Source organism: Daucus carota, chromosome 4, assembly GCF_001625215.2.
Source record: "Daucus carota subsp. sativus chromosome 4, DH1 v3.0, whole genome shotgun sequence".
In the NCBI taxonomy this organism is placed as follows: domain Eukaryota; kingdom Viridiplantae; phylum Streptophyta; class Magnoliopsida; order Apiales; family Apiaceae; genus Daucus; species Daucus carota.
This window is the reverse complement of record NC_030384.2, coordinates 30526196-30540305: the sequence shown is the minus strand read 5'-3', so window position 1 is coordinate 30540305 and position 14110 is coordinate 30526196. Positions and strand designations below refer to the sequence as shown.

Genomic DNA, 14110 nt, shown 5'->3' with positions numbered 1-14110 from the left:
TAAAAAAATTATAAATAATTAAAAAGTTCTCGTGCGTTGCACGGGCTATAAACAATACTTATATATAATAAGTCTAACGGAGATAATTTGGTCACATGGTTGTACGGTCATGTTACTACCTACCAAAATCTTATCATCCATTGGATCATATACAAGACAAAGAAGTACCGTTAGAAATAGGAAAAAAAAGTTGTTCAGTTAAATAAGTACCAAAAGCTTATCATCTGTTGGATCATATACAAGACAAATAAGCACCGTTAGATTAGAAAAAGAAAAATTGTTTTGTTCTGCAACTGATATTTACTTGCATATATATGATTTCTTTTGTTAATCCAAAACAAACTAGGTAATCCGCATGTTTATATTATGGGACGTTTGGTTAGGGGTAAGTAACAAAAGGAAAGCGAAGCACGGACTCTCCTTCCTTTTGTTGGTGTTTATTTTGAAAAAAGTATCATTCCCTTTCTTTTTTTTCTTTTTAATTTTAGATTTATCCAAAATTTTCCGTAATCCATTCCCCACCCCCATTGAGTATTTCCTTTTCCTTTGATTTTTGTTTTCATTTTCATTTAGAACTTATTCTAAAATTCATTAAAATTAGAAGTACCATGTAAAATATCTTTGAAAATAAAAAAAAATTTAATTTAGTTTTTATGTATTTATTTTTTAAATAATTATATGTCAAGATAGTTAAAATATTAATGACTTTTTAAATAATCAATTGTATAAAAAATATAAATAAATATATTTGAGTCATTTAATATTATTTAATTTCTGAAAAATCAAATATAAAGATAATCATATAAATTTTCATTTCGTTTTTCGGATCAAAACCAAACAAGTAGTACAATTTAGTATCATTTCTTTCGTTTCTCTTCGTTTCATTTTCTGAATTGCATTCCGTTTCCGTAAGCCAAACCAAACGGTCCCTTATTATAAAATAGAGATAGTGAAAGAAATTAGTGGATGTAGTAATGTTTCATATTATTAAACATTGCTATTTTTAGAATGTATAAAAATGATAAAACATCTTAAAAAACAAATTGTATAGAAATGAATTGTGCGGGGAGAGTATCAATCAGATATGAGATAACTCTTCCATTACATTCTCTGTGTTCGTGTACGGTGCACCTCTAATAATTTTACAAAGACGACATAATAATATTTACGTGTATAATTTAAGACAAATTTCTGAGTGTTGAATTAAATTTCATTTTTATTTGGAAATAAATATAAATATATTGATTTAGACAATAAAAATTCTTACCAATTCACTCTGATACTCTCTCTTTGGCACAGTAGTTGATCAAATTTTATTGTAAATAATCTATTTTACATACTTGGACATACTCTCTCTGCCACTTTTTAGTTGTCGCTGTGATTTTTTACACGTAATTTAAGATGATTAAAAAACATATTTTCGCTTATTATTTTTAAAAAAATTTATGAATAGAATTATAGACTATAATTTTTAATTCAGAAAAAAATTGAAAAATAATATGTGAAGGTATGTTTTTTAATCAAATTAAATTACGTGTAAATATTCAAATTGGCGACTAAAAGTAACGGGTGGTATATAACTTACTCAAATGTCACAAATTATTAATTTTTATATTATTAATTTCCTGCGTGACTTCTTTTACTCTCTTCACTCTTGTTTTGCATGATTCGGTTATTTAAATGATGAATGTCTAACAACGCAGTGTTATACTATCTAATAAATGTTAAATATTTTCTTTTAAATATTGATAAGATATTAGATGTTACTAAATTTGACCGTAAATGAGTATGAAAAGTTGTCACTGATTACGTAAATGAGTATGAAAATTTGTCATTGATTACGGTTATACATTATCCTTGACAATTTTGTATAAATTCTGATTCTCATATTAATTTTAAATATTTTATTTAGAATATTAAATAATAATTATATAATATTTCAAAATCTGAATGGTCAATGTAGCCAACGTTCAGGATCCTCTAGACAACTGTTAATTGTTTGTTTAGAGTATAAATTGGGTTCAAAAAGTTATTTATAAATATTGTGTCATAAGTGATATTTGAATATTATATGAGGGTCATTTTATTTTATTATTACAAATATGGATATTTTTTTTTTTGAAAATACAATTATGGATATTAACAAATATTTTTAATATATTATGTGTACACTTCGTTGCTTGTTCCGATTTCATTAATTTTTTCGCCAAAGCTTTTGTGCGTAAAGAATTGTAACGAGCATGATCAAATGGCGTAGTAATAAAAAATTTGTTTTATGACTTGGACTTAGATACCTGCAAATTGCAATTGAAACCGTGTGACGCAGACTCATTACTCATTACTCATTACTCAGTTGGCAGGAAAAAATAAAGGGAAATTCCAAATGGTACTCCCTCCGTCCCAATAGGTTATATACATAATAGGTTATATATATTTGGTGTAGACACGGAGACCAAGAAAAAGTGTAAAAAATGAGTAAAGTTAAATGAAAAGTGGGTAAGGTGGCGGAGCCCATTTGTATTTAATTATAGATTTGTGATAGTGGAGGAAAGTAGTGGGTGTAATAGTATTTATATTACGATTTTTCTATGGTGTGCCCATGGGCACACACTAAGCACTAAAATTTATGAAATTGGAGGGTTTCTATTGGCTTACCTTCTTTAATAATGGTGGACCCCCCTGCAGTTACAACAACCACACCAATCAAAACCCTCCATTTTTATTAATGTTAGTGCTTAGCATGTGCCCATGGGCACACACTAGCCAAACCGTTTATATTATTATAAAATGAATACAGTGGAAGAAAGTAGTTGGTGTAATAGTGTTTTACATCATTAAAAGTTGCTATTTTAGGAATGTATAGAAATGATGGAACATCTCAAAGAGGAAACTGTATAAAAATGACCGGGACGGAGGGAGTAGCATTGTACTATTGGCTTTTCCATTTGATACCATAAGATATTTTAGTTTTTCATGCGGTACCACTGAGTTATTGACAACAAAACTAACATAACATTTTATTAAACAAACATTAGTTGCACTGTTAAATAGCAGAAAAAAGCATCTTCCTCTAAAAAATATCCAACAGGACATTCTAAGTAGTCAGTCATACATTTCAGCAGCAAACATGTTTCAACACAAATTCAACAAATACAAATATCCAAAATAGTTCAGTAATATAGGAACTTAGGCTTGAGATTGTGATTGAGACATCGGGAACTAGGAATCAGTAAATTTAGTTGGCTGAGATGTCGTAGCTGCTGCCTTGGCTCACCTCCAGCCTCTTTTTGTTTCCCTGTGTTTGCTCAATTGGTACATTTGATCCCACTACTAGTCCTTTCCTTCTTGTAGTTGTTTTAGAGATCTTTCTTGCAAACATGGACTGATTAGAAGGGTCAGAAGGCTGCTCTTTAGTAGGGTTAGAAGGTTGCTCTGAGGTAGGATTAGTAGTACTGCTAGTTATAGAAGAAAATCTAGGACTTCTCCTTATAGGTAGTGATTGAAAGGCTGTTTTAAATTTTTTTTAAACGGCTAAGTAACATTTCAGCTGATGGAAGAGCATTTACGGTACAATTAAATAGCTCAGTAGTGCCGCATGGAAGACCAAAATGTCTTATGGTATCAAATGGAAAAGCCAATAGTACAATGCTACTATTTGGAATTTCTCAAAAATAAATTATGAAGAATTCGACAAGTTTTCTTTTAACGCCAATGGACCCGTGAAGTTAAAGACTATGTTGATTTTACTTCAGAAAATACACATGTTCAATTTGTAAATACATAAAATATATCGCGTTATAAATTATATGATTAATTTACGTAATTCTCGTTTTTACATATATACAGCTCGGAAATCTTTTCTGGAAAGAACTTCTGAATAACGTTTGTTTATTTGAGTCAAGTTGGGTAATTACGGAGTGATTTGTCTTGAAGGTTGTCACTGAATGGGAAAAATTGAAATCAAATCCATTCAATAATTATAGGAAAAGACAGGTATGTTCGACCCCACTAATTTACTTTATTTAGAATTATTGATATATAAAGTAATATTATTATCTTAAATCGGTTGCATCTTGCGATATTTTAGGTGCAATAATGTTATCTTGTATTTAAAATATAAATTGCAGTTGTAACAAACAGCCGGATGTACGTGTACAAGCAAGATGACCATAATTTTTCTAATCAGTTTCAAATTTCTAAAATTGTGATGAATAATATTAATATATTTTGTGTATGGATTCGTACAGATATTAACAGTCTAACAAAGCAAATGCGTATCCCCGCAGGTATACACATCAATTTGTATTTTAAAATATTTTATTTGCGCATAATAATAATAATAGAAAATTTGGATGTTATTCTAGGTGAAACTAAATTTTAAAATATTAAATAATAAACTTGTGGCTCGATTCTTCGTTTTGCTTCGAATGCTCGTGTCTATCGAACACTCGATAGACATTCGGATATAGATATGAATCCTCACGTATGTAAAATTTTCAATACTTCATTTGTTTTTTAATATCAGACGTTTTGACTTTTAACACACACTTTTAAGTTTTTTCACCGGGTAGTTAAAATTATTATTTTATAAATTTTCTTTTTCTGAATAAATATAAATAATCCAAATTTTAATTCACAAAAAAAATCAATCAAGAATAATATTTTTAAGTAACCGATCTAAGCTCTTAAAAATATGTGCCGAAAGTCAAAACGTCCAATAATAAAAAAACCGAGAGAGTGTCTTATAAAATCCAAGTTGGTACAATTTCAGACTATTCCTGGATTTTACCATGAAGATGACATAAATTTGGATAATAATATTTGTGGTGATGATTGTAAAATGGCAACAAAATAGTAGTAAAATGATAAATATATAGAGTGAAGGCAAGTTGCAATGCATTCAACGGCTTACAAATGATGGAAAAAAGGTGTCAATTTCAATCGCAATCGAGATTCTAAGCCAAGGGAGCAGCCATATATTTTAGTGAAGGGGAAAGTAACAACTAACATAAACAAACAAATATTGACTTGGTACTGACTGTGCAGACCTTGTCCTCTAACATGTTCCCATGTTTTTCTTCTACCTTGTTTGTACAAATAAACAGAGCTCATATGTTAGCTAGAGCTACGTGTTCTACGTCAGGTCTACAGTAGTGGTTGGATACTGCTCCAGAGTTTATTATTTGTAACCTTGCTGCTGAGGAAGTTTAATATATGCAAGTGCTTGTTTCAAAAAAAAAAAAAAAAAAAAACAGAGGTACGGAAATAATTGGTACACAAGAGAAGTGATGCTACTCCTATATTTTACATTTTGTGATCAAAATCGGGAATGAACATCGAAGCGCCCAACCAAAATTATTTGTATGGGCGATTAGTTAGGATTTTCTTTTGATAGTGTACTGTCGTAATTAGGATTCTAACTGTCATTTTAAATCTTCATACATTTACCGGTTAAATCATTTTCGCTCTTCCATCATTTTTTTAATTTTAATTTTTCAATAAAATTTAAGATCTCACATATCTTGTTCAGTATCTTGTTATCAAGATTGTTAGGCGTACCCATATTTTGAAATTTTAGTATGTCATATTTTGAAACTTGTATATGTATTCATATGGTTGTTGGGAGTCTCTTTAAAAAAGATTCATATGATATTTTGGATGATCTATAAGACTCGTATTGATTGTGAGATGATGGTGGATATCGTAAAAACTCACTTTTCGCAATAAAGAATATTTATATTTTGGGGGCATTTATTGCCTCAAAATCAGTTGATGTGACAGATAGTCCTATGATGCTTATGTGAATATCAATTGTGATGTTAGTAAAGTTTCATACGTGACATAGGTTAGATTGCTCGATATGTCATTGTAATATTTTTTAGATCAAATCTTGAATATTCTATGTGTTGAGCGATTTGAAAACAAAACGGCTATTTGTTTAGCTTGTTTTTTATGTCACAGTCACATTGTCGTTAACAATTTAGGGTTTGTCTAGCTGGGTTCCGATCAGCTTGTTTGTAAAAAAATTACGAATGAGAACAAATCAGTTGACCTGATAGAAATTTATCGGAGATTTTTTGGATAAAGCGAGAGTTTTTCGTCAAATTCCAATGTAATCGATTAATCGGTGATTTTTTTTAAAGATTAATCAGATTCTTTTTTAATAAATCAAGAATTTTGTCTACTTCCTCTGTCCCATTTTAACAGATTTTTTTGAATTTGGTTGTTGTCTCAAAATAAGTGATTTTTTCTTGTTTCCATACACTATTGGATGGGTGAATTTATATTCTAACTTCTACTCGATCTAGCGCCACGCAAGCAGAGCGCACCGCTTCTTGAGTTGAACGATATGTTGGGGTTTAAAGTGAGTATGAAGATTAACAAAGAGAGGCTTGGCGCTATGTATTACAGGGTGGAGGACACTCAGTGGGACGCGGTGGATTGGAAACTTGGAATTGTCCAAAATCAAAATGATTGTATTGGAGAAGTTGGAGGGAGTGGTGTTGGTTGGTGTTAGCTCATTTTCTTCGCGTTTTCTTTTCGTAATAATTGGTGGACATTATTATATTCTTCTCATACTAAATTGCTAAGTACATAAATATACATTGATTATACGGCAATAATGTGTTCTATATTTGGATCGTCCCTTTCAAGTTGCACCAATCTATGAGCCGGTTGAGTAGTTTTAGATAATTATATGTGATTTACACACTAAAGTAGTTTAATACAACCAATTCTAGATTAACATCATTTTGATAATCTATACTAAAAATAACAAATCAATTATTAACAATATGACAACAAAAATAAATAGTTTATTTTGTAAGAAATGATAATTTATTCATACCTGAGTGTTAATTCTATTATATAAAATAACAACAATAAAATAACTTAATAGTTATGCTTAGAATTTTAAACTATGTGGTTAGATTATATAAAAATCTGTGCTGAAAAATTAAAAGAAACTCTTATTTGCCAGTTTTTCTTAAATTTAAGATATTCGTCTAAGTAGAACTAGAATATACACTTTCTCCTAAGATTAAAGAATGTGCACATACTTGTTTTTCTTTGTTAGTAAGATCAGAAAGTATTAGTAAAAGTCAGATCATGATATCCCACCAAATTAGAGCTATATAAACCAATTTTAGTAAATATATTAATATCATTTTAGGAGACTGTGTTACGCAATATTATAGACATTATTCTACACAAATATCCATAATAATAAGGCCTACCATGTCCTACTCTAAATGACACGTTTTGAAAATGTGAATAAAAATATTTTATATCAGATCACCGGTCACAAAACTGATTACATGCATGAATCGAAGTGACATGAAAGTGAAATAAAGTCTGGTCAATAAAATGGTAAAATGTTACTCTATCTGTCCCTTTGAATATCATTTTTTATACATATTTTTAATTTTTAATAATATAAAATACTATCACATTTGTTGCTTTCTTCCATCATCTCTATTTTACGAAGATAAAACACTATTATGCTCACTATTTTTCTCCACTATCTCATATCTATTACTGGTATTAAATACAAATTGATCTCATCTAACTTTATTCATTTTTTTACACATGTCTTGATCTCCATGTCCCAACCAAATGTATACAATTGGTTGAGACATAAGGGATAATACTCACGGTTGAATCTCCTCGTGACCATCCCTACTTTTTAGGTGTTTTTTTTTTTCTTGAAGTGATTTTGTTGAATTTTTTATTTTACAGGTAATTTTGTTGATCTGGTATTGTTGTTTTAGTTCATTGATCTCTCTAAGAAAAATTCAATTGGTGTTGGTGGGTTTTGAAAGTCTCCGTTTGTAAAAATTCACCTTTTATAATGAAAGATTATTTATATCGTAAGAATATTGATTCCAATCTTGATCGGTGTATAAAAAATTCTCAACATTTGATGCTATTGATCTCAAAATGATGTAACTTTGAAGGCCGAATTTAGCAAAAAAAAAAAAAAAATGATGTATGTTCAATTGTTTTGGAAGGTCTTTATTATTAATTTTCTAGTTTAAAGGTATTTATTTATCTATTTCATTTTATTATATTTTATAAACCAAGTTGTATTGTTAGTTTGAAGATTTTCCCCTGACACAATATTTTGTCTAAAAAACATATTTTTATATTTATTTAATAATACAATAATTTATAATAAAAATAATAAAATTATACACGAATCACAATGGCGAGATGCATCTACCAAAAGATCCATAGAAGATGTGCAATGAAAGAGAGTCGGCTATGCCTATGGGGTCACGTGCTATTTGTCTGTCAACTTCCTCTCTGACGTGGACATCGCACACTTGGGGGCCCACATTTCGACAGACAACAACTCTCTCTAGTCTCTCCCCACCCCAATCATTATCGTCTTATATAAATACACACACATTGAGATAGGAATAGAAAATAACATGAGGCTCCGTTTCACCTGAACCCATACGCCGTCGTTTTCTGTTTTCTCTGCGCCGGAGAATGGCGATTCCGTGCTGGGACGACGTCGTTTTGATCGAGAAAGGGAAGAGTTCTGGTGATACCTCCGTCGTTACGGTCAATTGTCCTGATAAAGCCGGCCTGGGCTGTGACCTCGCCAGGATTGTCCTCGAATTTGGCCTCTATATCACCCGTGGAGGTCTCTCTCTCTCTCTCCCTCCCTCCCCTCTCTCCCTCTCTCTCTCTCTCTCTCTCTCTCTCCCCCCTCTCTCTCTCCCTCCCGCTCTCTCTCTCTCTCTCTCTCTCTCTCTCTCTCTCTCTCCCCCCACATATATAAATCTATTTTTTGCCATTATTTTTTATATATAATTGTTAAATTGTTAGTTCATGTGTTTAGCTGGTCTTACATTTTGAATTGATATGCGTTTGTGCTAGTGTTTGAGAAATGATTTATTTGGTTATTGCTAAGAAGGATTCACCGCGTGGTTTGTTGCTCGTTTGCGTTTTATAATGTTGATAGTGTTGTTATGAGTTTGATGCTCGTCTGTGTTTTATCTCGGGTGATAATGTTGTTATGAGTTGTGTAGTATTGGATATGAATTGGGTTTTCATAAGGAGCTCTACCCTATTTACTCTGAATATTAGAGGAAGGTCTTTGACTCGCTTGGAGAAGTTATTAAATGGAATTATTTGCAGTGTATATTAATCGATTTGTACTATGTGAGAGGATGGACTTGCTTTCATTTTTTGTAATTTCGCGATTTTTCCACTACAACTTGTTTATGTGTTTGAGATGAAATTGATTTATTAGTTTGCTGCATTCATTTGGACACTCTCTTTTGTGGATGTTATGGATATTGACATTATCAATAATGTTGGTTGTCGTTTTGCACAGCCTATATTTGGTGTGTCGGTTTTTTGTTACTCATTAAGTATGTAAATAATGTGAAGCTATATATTGTTGCAGATTTCTCTACTGATGGAAAATGGTGTTATGTGGTATTGTGGGTTGTTCCACGCCCAATCTCATTGAAAGTTGATTGGGAGAGCTTGAAAACCCGGCTTTTATCTGCTTGTCCATCATGTTTGCCTACATTTTACTTGACTCAGTCCAGCAACTCTTCTCAACCACCTCCATTGTATCTTTTGAAGGTTTTTTCACTGGATCGTAAAGGTTTATTACATGGTAATTACAAACTTCCATCTCCTTGTTTTTTTCTAGTAATCTAATATATTTTATTTTCTGACATGTTCCTGTGCTCGTGTAGATGTCACAAAAGTGCTATCTGAGCTTGAGTTGCTAATCCACAGAGTAAAAGTGATGACGACCCCAGATGGCAAAGTCTTGGACCTTTTCTTAATTACAGATGTCATGTAAGTCGATGAAAGATAATTTCTATTAACAAAATGCCTATAGATGCTATTTCCTAGTATGTATGTCATAATTTCCAGTTAGGATACGTATTTCATCTCTGTGGTGGTTTTCATTTTATAGATTTTATTGGATACCCATGTTTTATTTATCTATTATAAGAATGGGTAACTGGTTTCTTTTACTTTGATCACTGTCTGACATGATTTCCTACGACTTCTTTTGCTCTGCTTTTCCTCTGAATGAACTCTTTGTGCTATCTTTTTTTAAAGGTCCTGTGTGTCTAGTTTACTTCAACGTACATCTTAAATGATAAGGAAGTATATGCATTTGTTCAAGTCCTTTTATTGGATCAGATTATAATGAGATTAGGTTTTTTCTTACAAATTGTACATCAAGATATTGAAAGATATATCTACGAATATTATTCATTTCCCTTTTGATATAAGTTTAGCAGATTTGTAGCAAAAGGAACTTTCTTCGCATGGGTGTTTGAATTTATTAGAATATAAATATTTTGAAAGTACAATTTGTGATCTACCAGTGATTAGATGGCAGGACAATTATTTCTGATCTGTAAAATAGAGTCAGAGAGAAGAAATCATGACTCTTTTGGAGTTACATTGGTTCAATTTAAGATGCTTGAACATGTGTTGTCTACTGAAACGGAGAGTATCCTACCTTGTTCAATTGACCAATAGAATATTAAGAGGCATGCTTTCATCTTCTGAGTCTTTAGAACATTTTTTCCGTAAAAAGGGAGTTTTCTCTGTTAACTGAGGTTGGGCAGCCAACTTGGCTAAAAGGGAAGATATAGGATTGTCAACTTGATGTATATGTATTCGGGATCTAATGGTTATTTCTAACTGTGTATTTTGTGTTTAGTTGAGTTCTGCTTATGCTATTTTTGAATCAAGTCATTGCCAGATTTCTTATCTGTCATCATCTTGCTTGGCAAATCATGCTTCAGAGCACATCTACTTAATCAAAATTTATCATCCTGAAAAACAGAGTAACAAGTAGTAACATTTTAAGTGGTGGTTGACCTCTGTAATATGTTGTTGCTTCATATCAGGGACTTGCTGCACACCAAAAAGAGACGAGATGACACTTGCGAACATATCAATGATGAAATAGGAGAGGATTGTATTAGCTGCGAACTTGATCTGGCAGGTCCCGAGTACGAAAGTCAGTTGGGTTTATCTTCTCTTTCTAAAGCAGTTTGTGAAGAATTGTTTTGTTGTGAGCTTTCTGATAGAGAAGCCTGTTCACAAGCCCTGAGTGCTGAGATAACTAAAGTTAAGAAGGCCACTATCACAGTTGATAATCATCTGAGCCCAGCACACACCTTGCTTCAAATACAGTGTGTTGATCAGAAGGGACTTGTCTATGATATTTTGAGAACTGCAAAGGACTGCAATATTCAGGTACATCAACTTGATTTTTTAGCAGCTGGATTCCACTTCAAAGTCGAAGTATCATAACTTAGGAGGCAGGAAGTGTTTGACGTGTTTTCCCTCGTGGGAGTTTTCGTATGTAGAAATGCCAAGGGATCATAAGCTAAGAGTTAGCCTTGGTTTCTAATTATTTGGCTAATGACAACTTTCTTTTTGTAGATTGCATATGGAAGAGTCCCTCCAAGTGTAAAGGGTTATCGTACTCTGGACTTGTTCATTCAAAAATCAGACGGAGGAAAGATCATAGATCGCGAGTTTCAGGATACCCTGTGTTCTCGTTTGAAGGAGGAGATGTTGCATCCATTGCGAGTCACCATCACTAATCGCGGTCCAGACACAGAACTTTTGGTTGCTAATCCAGTTGAATTATCAGGAAAGGGAAGGCCTCGTGTTTTCTATGATGTAACTCTCGCCCTAAAGATGCTAGGAATATGTGTCTTCTCCGTGAGTAGTCTCAAACTTGCACATTCTTTTCTTTACCACTCACATTCTTCTGTATTGAAGTGCAATTTGTTCTTTTCAGAGTGGAAACAAACATTGATGTATTGACATTTAACATTATCTTTTTAACTTAGGCTGAAATTGGAAGACATTCAACAGAAGATCGCCAATGGGAGGTTTACAGATTCCTTTTAATCGACAGCCGCGAATTTCCATTAGCCAGCAAACGAGCTAAAAATGAAATCGCGGATAGAGTGAGGAGAACACTGATGGGCTGGTAAGAGAACATTTGGCAATCTGACGGGTTTACATTACATATTGAGATTTGAGAATATACTTTTCTGCATCGACCATGTCCCTTGCCTGGCATCGGAGATACTTACCAGCCACAAGTCGATGCACCAGACAGGCAGGCGCCATCCGCTGCCTCGCTGCTGCAAGATATAAGTTGGCGTAAGCAGCTGCCATGGGCCGTCAAGTGTATGGATCTCCTGAACAAGGGCTAACGCAAGTAATAGGCCAGACTTTACCATTCCTTTGTTGACTTTCTTTGTTTTTAAGAAGCTTTTGCAATTAGGCTGCACTGTGTATGCAATGCTTAGTATATCGATCGATCTTCGTTGTGCTTCTATACAATTTCAGTAGTATGATATAAGTGATCAAGTTTCTAGCTGAGCACTAAGATTTTTACATTTTTTTTTTTTTGCGAAGTGTGTATCAAGATCCAAAAGTTTGTCGAAATTTTGTATTTGAGCGAGCCCAAAATTAAGTTGCAACGATTACTGTCGCGCTTCTTTCTCTTGAAGGCCTATTTAGAGACATGGAAGGGTCTGCTAGGGATGACAACAAAAATTGACCCGATGAATATCCGATCTATTTCGACCCAAACGATTTTTATTGAGTCCGATATTTTGATTTGGATTTGGATTTAGATCTTTTTTAAATTTGAAAGAGTTAGGATTTGGATTTGAATCTCAAACCGAAACCGACCCTAAATTCAATATCCAATCCAAATCGGATTCGGAAAAATTAATAGCAATTTAATTCCGATTAATGATCCGATTAATCAGTCCGATTAAACTCTCAACAGTGGTTATGCCGACAAAGCCCGATTCTCCTTTTTTATAACACTGATCTACTCTTGTTATACCTGACCACATAGAACTAGAAGTTTAAATTCCTTTTCCTGACGGGGTTAGACTGATTCGTTTCTCGCATGCCCTATATATGCATATCATAGCCCCATCGCATTCTTCACAAAACTTGAAGCAGTCATGATGAATACTCTTACTAATGCTTTCGCACTCTTGGCTGATGAACAAGGCAAAGATGCTACCAGCATTATAGCACTCAAGACTGCCGAGTTGAAGAAGATTTCTGACAAGAACAAGAAGATTGCCGTGGAAAAGAAGAAAGCCGAAGCGAAGAACAAGAATAAAAAGAAGAAGGCAAAGGCCAAAATCGGGGATGGGCAGGCTAATGAAGAGCACAACACAGTTGATGAGCATTCGGGTATTCGGGTTGCTAGAGAGAAGGAGAAGGAAGAGGAAGCACGACGACGATTGCTTGCTATGGACAAGGAGAAGAAAGAAGAGGAAGCACGACGTAGAGAATGTTGGCTGGCTAGGCAAGCCGAACTTGCTAGAGAACGTGAAGAACGACGGCTGGCTAGGGAAGCCCAACTTGCTAGACAAGCAGAACGTGAAGAACAGAGGCTTGCCAGGGAAGCGGAACTTGTTAGACAACGCCAAGAACGATGGCTTGCTAGGGAAGCCGAACTTGCTAGACAAGCAGAGCGTAGAGCAAGAAGTGCTGCTAGAGAGGCAGAACGTGAAGAACGACGCCTGGCTAGGGAAGAGGAGAGAAAGAAAGAAATACAAGAGCGGAGAAACAAGGAGATGGCAATGAAGACTTTGCGAGAGTATGAGGAGGAGAAGGCCTTTGAGAAGCAAAAGGCCGACAAGGAGATTTTGAACTTGAAAGACGAACCCCTGAAGAAGGATAGCAATATTAAAAAGCATGGGAAGGTTCGAAAGGCAATGAACATTGAGGAATTCTTGAAGCTGCCAACAGGAAGAGAAGGCTCAGAAGGTCGAGACGGACACAACAAAGAATCTGCATCATCTGATGAGAATAATAGTATCAAGGTGAAGGCAGGCCATGCTCCTGAGTTTAGTGAGGAGAGTTTTCCCCTACTTGGTAAAGTCTCAAAGCCAGCAAAAGTTTACTGAGAAGACACCAAAAAGGATGATAGCTTATAGAACTTCTTTGTAACTTTAATTTCTAATGTTTTTATTATAAGCATTTTCCTCATCTAAGTTTCATTAGTTTTTTACTCAAATTCTGCTTTACTTTTAAGATAGTAAATTAAATTGACAATACTGAAAAA

General features: G+C 33.6%; 1 protein-coding gene across 1 annotated transcript; it reads left to right on the top strand.

Moving 5' to 3' along the window:
• The first annotated feature begins 8386 nt into the window (after positions 1–8386).
• LOC108219155 (ACT domain-containing protein ACR9) lies at positions 8387–12396 on the top strand. Its single transcript, XM_017392450.2, has 6 exons — positions 8387–8650; positions 9419–9637; positions 9720–9825; positions 10899–11250; positions 11440–11724; positions 11856–12396. Exons 1-6 carry the CDS (start codon positions 8494–8496, stop codon positions 12000–12002), a joined length of 1266 nt encoding a protein of 421 aa, XP_017247939.1. The 5' UTR covers positions 8387–8493; the 3' UTR covers positions 12003–12396.
• Positions 12397–14110: the final 1714 nt, after the last annotated feature.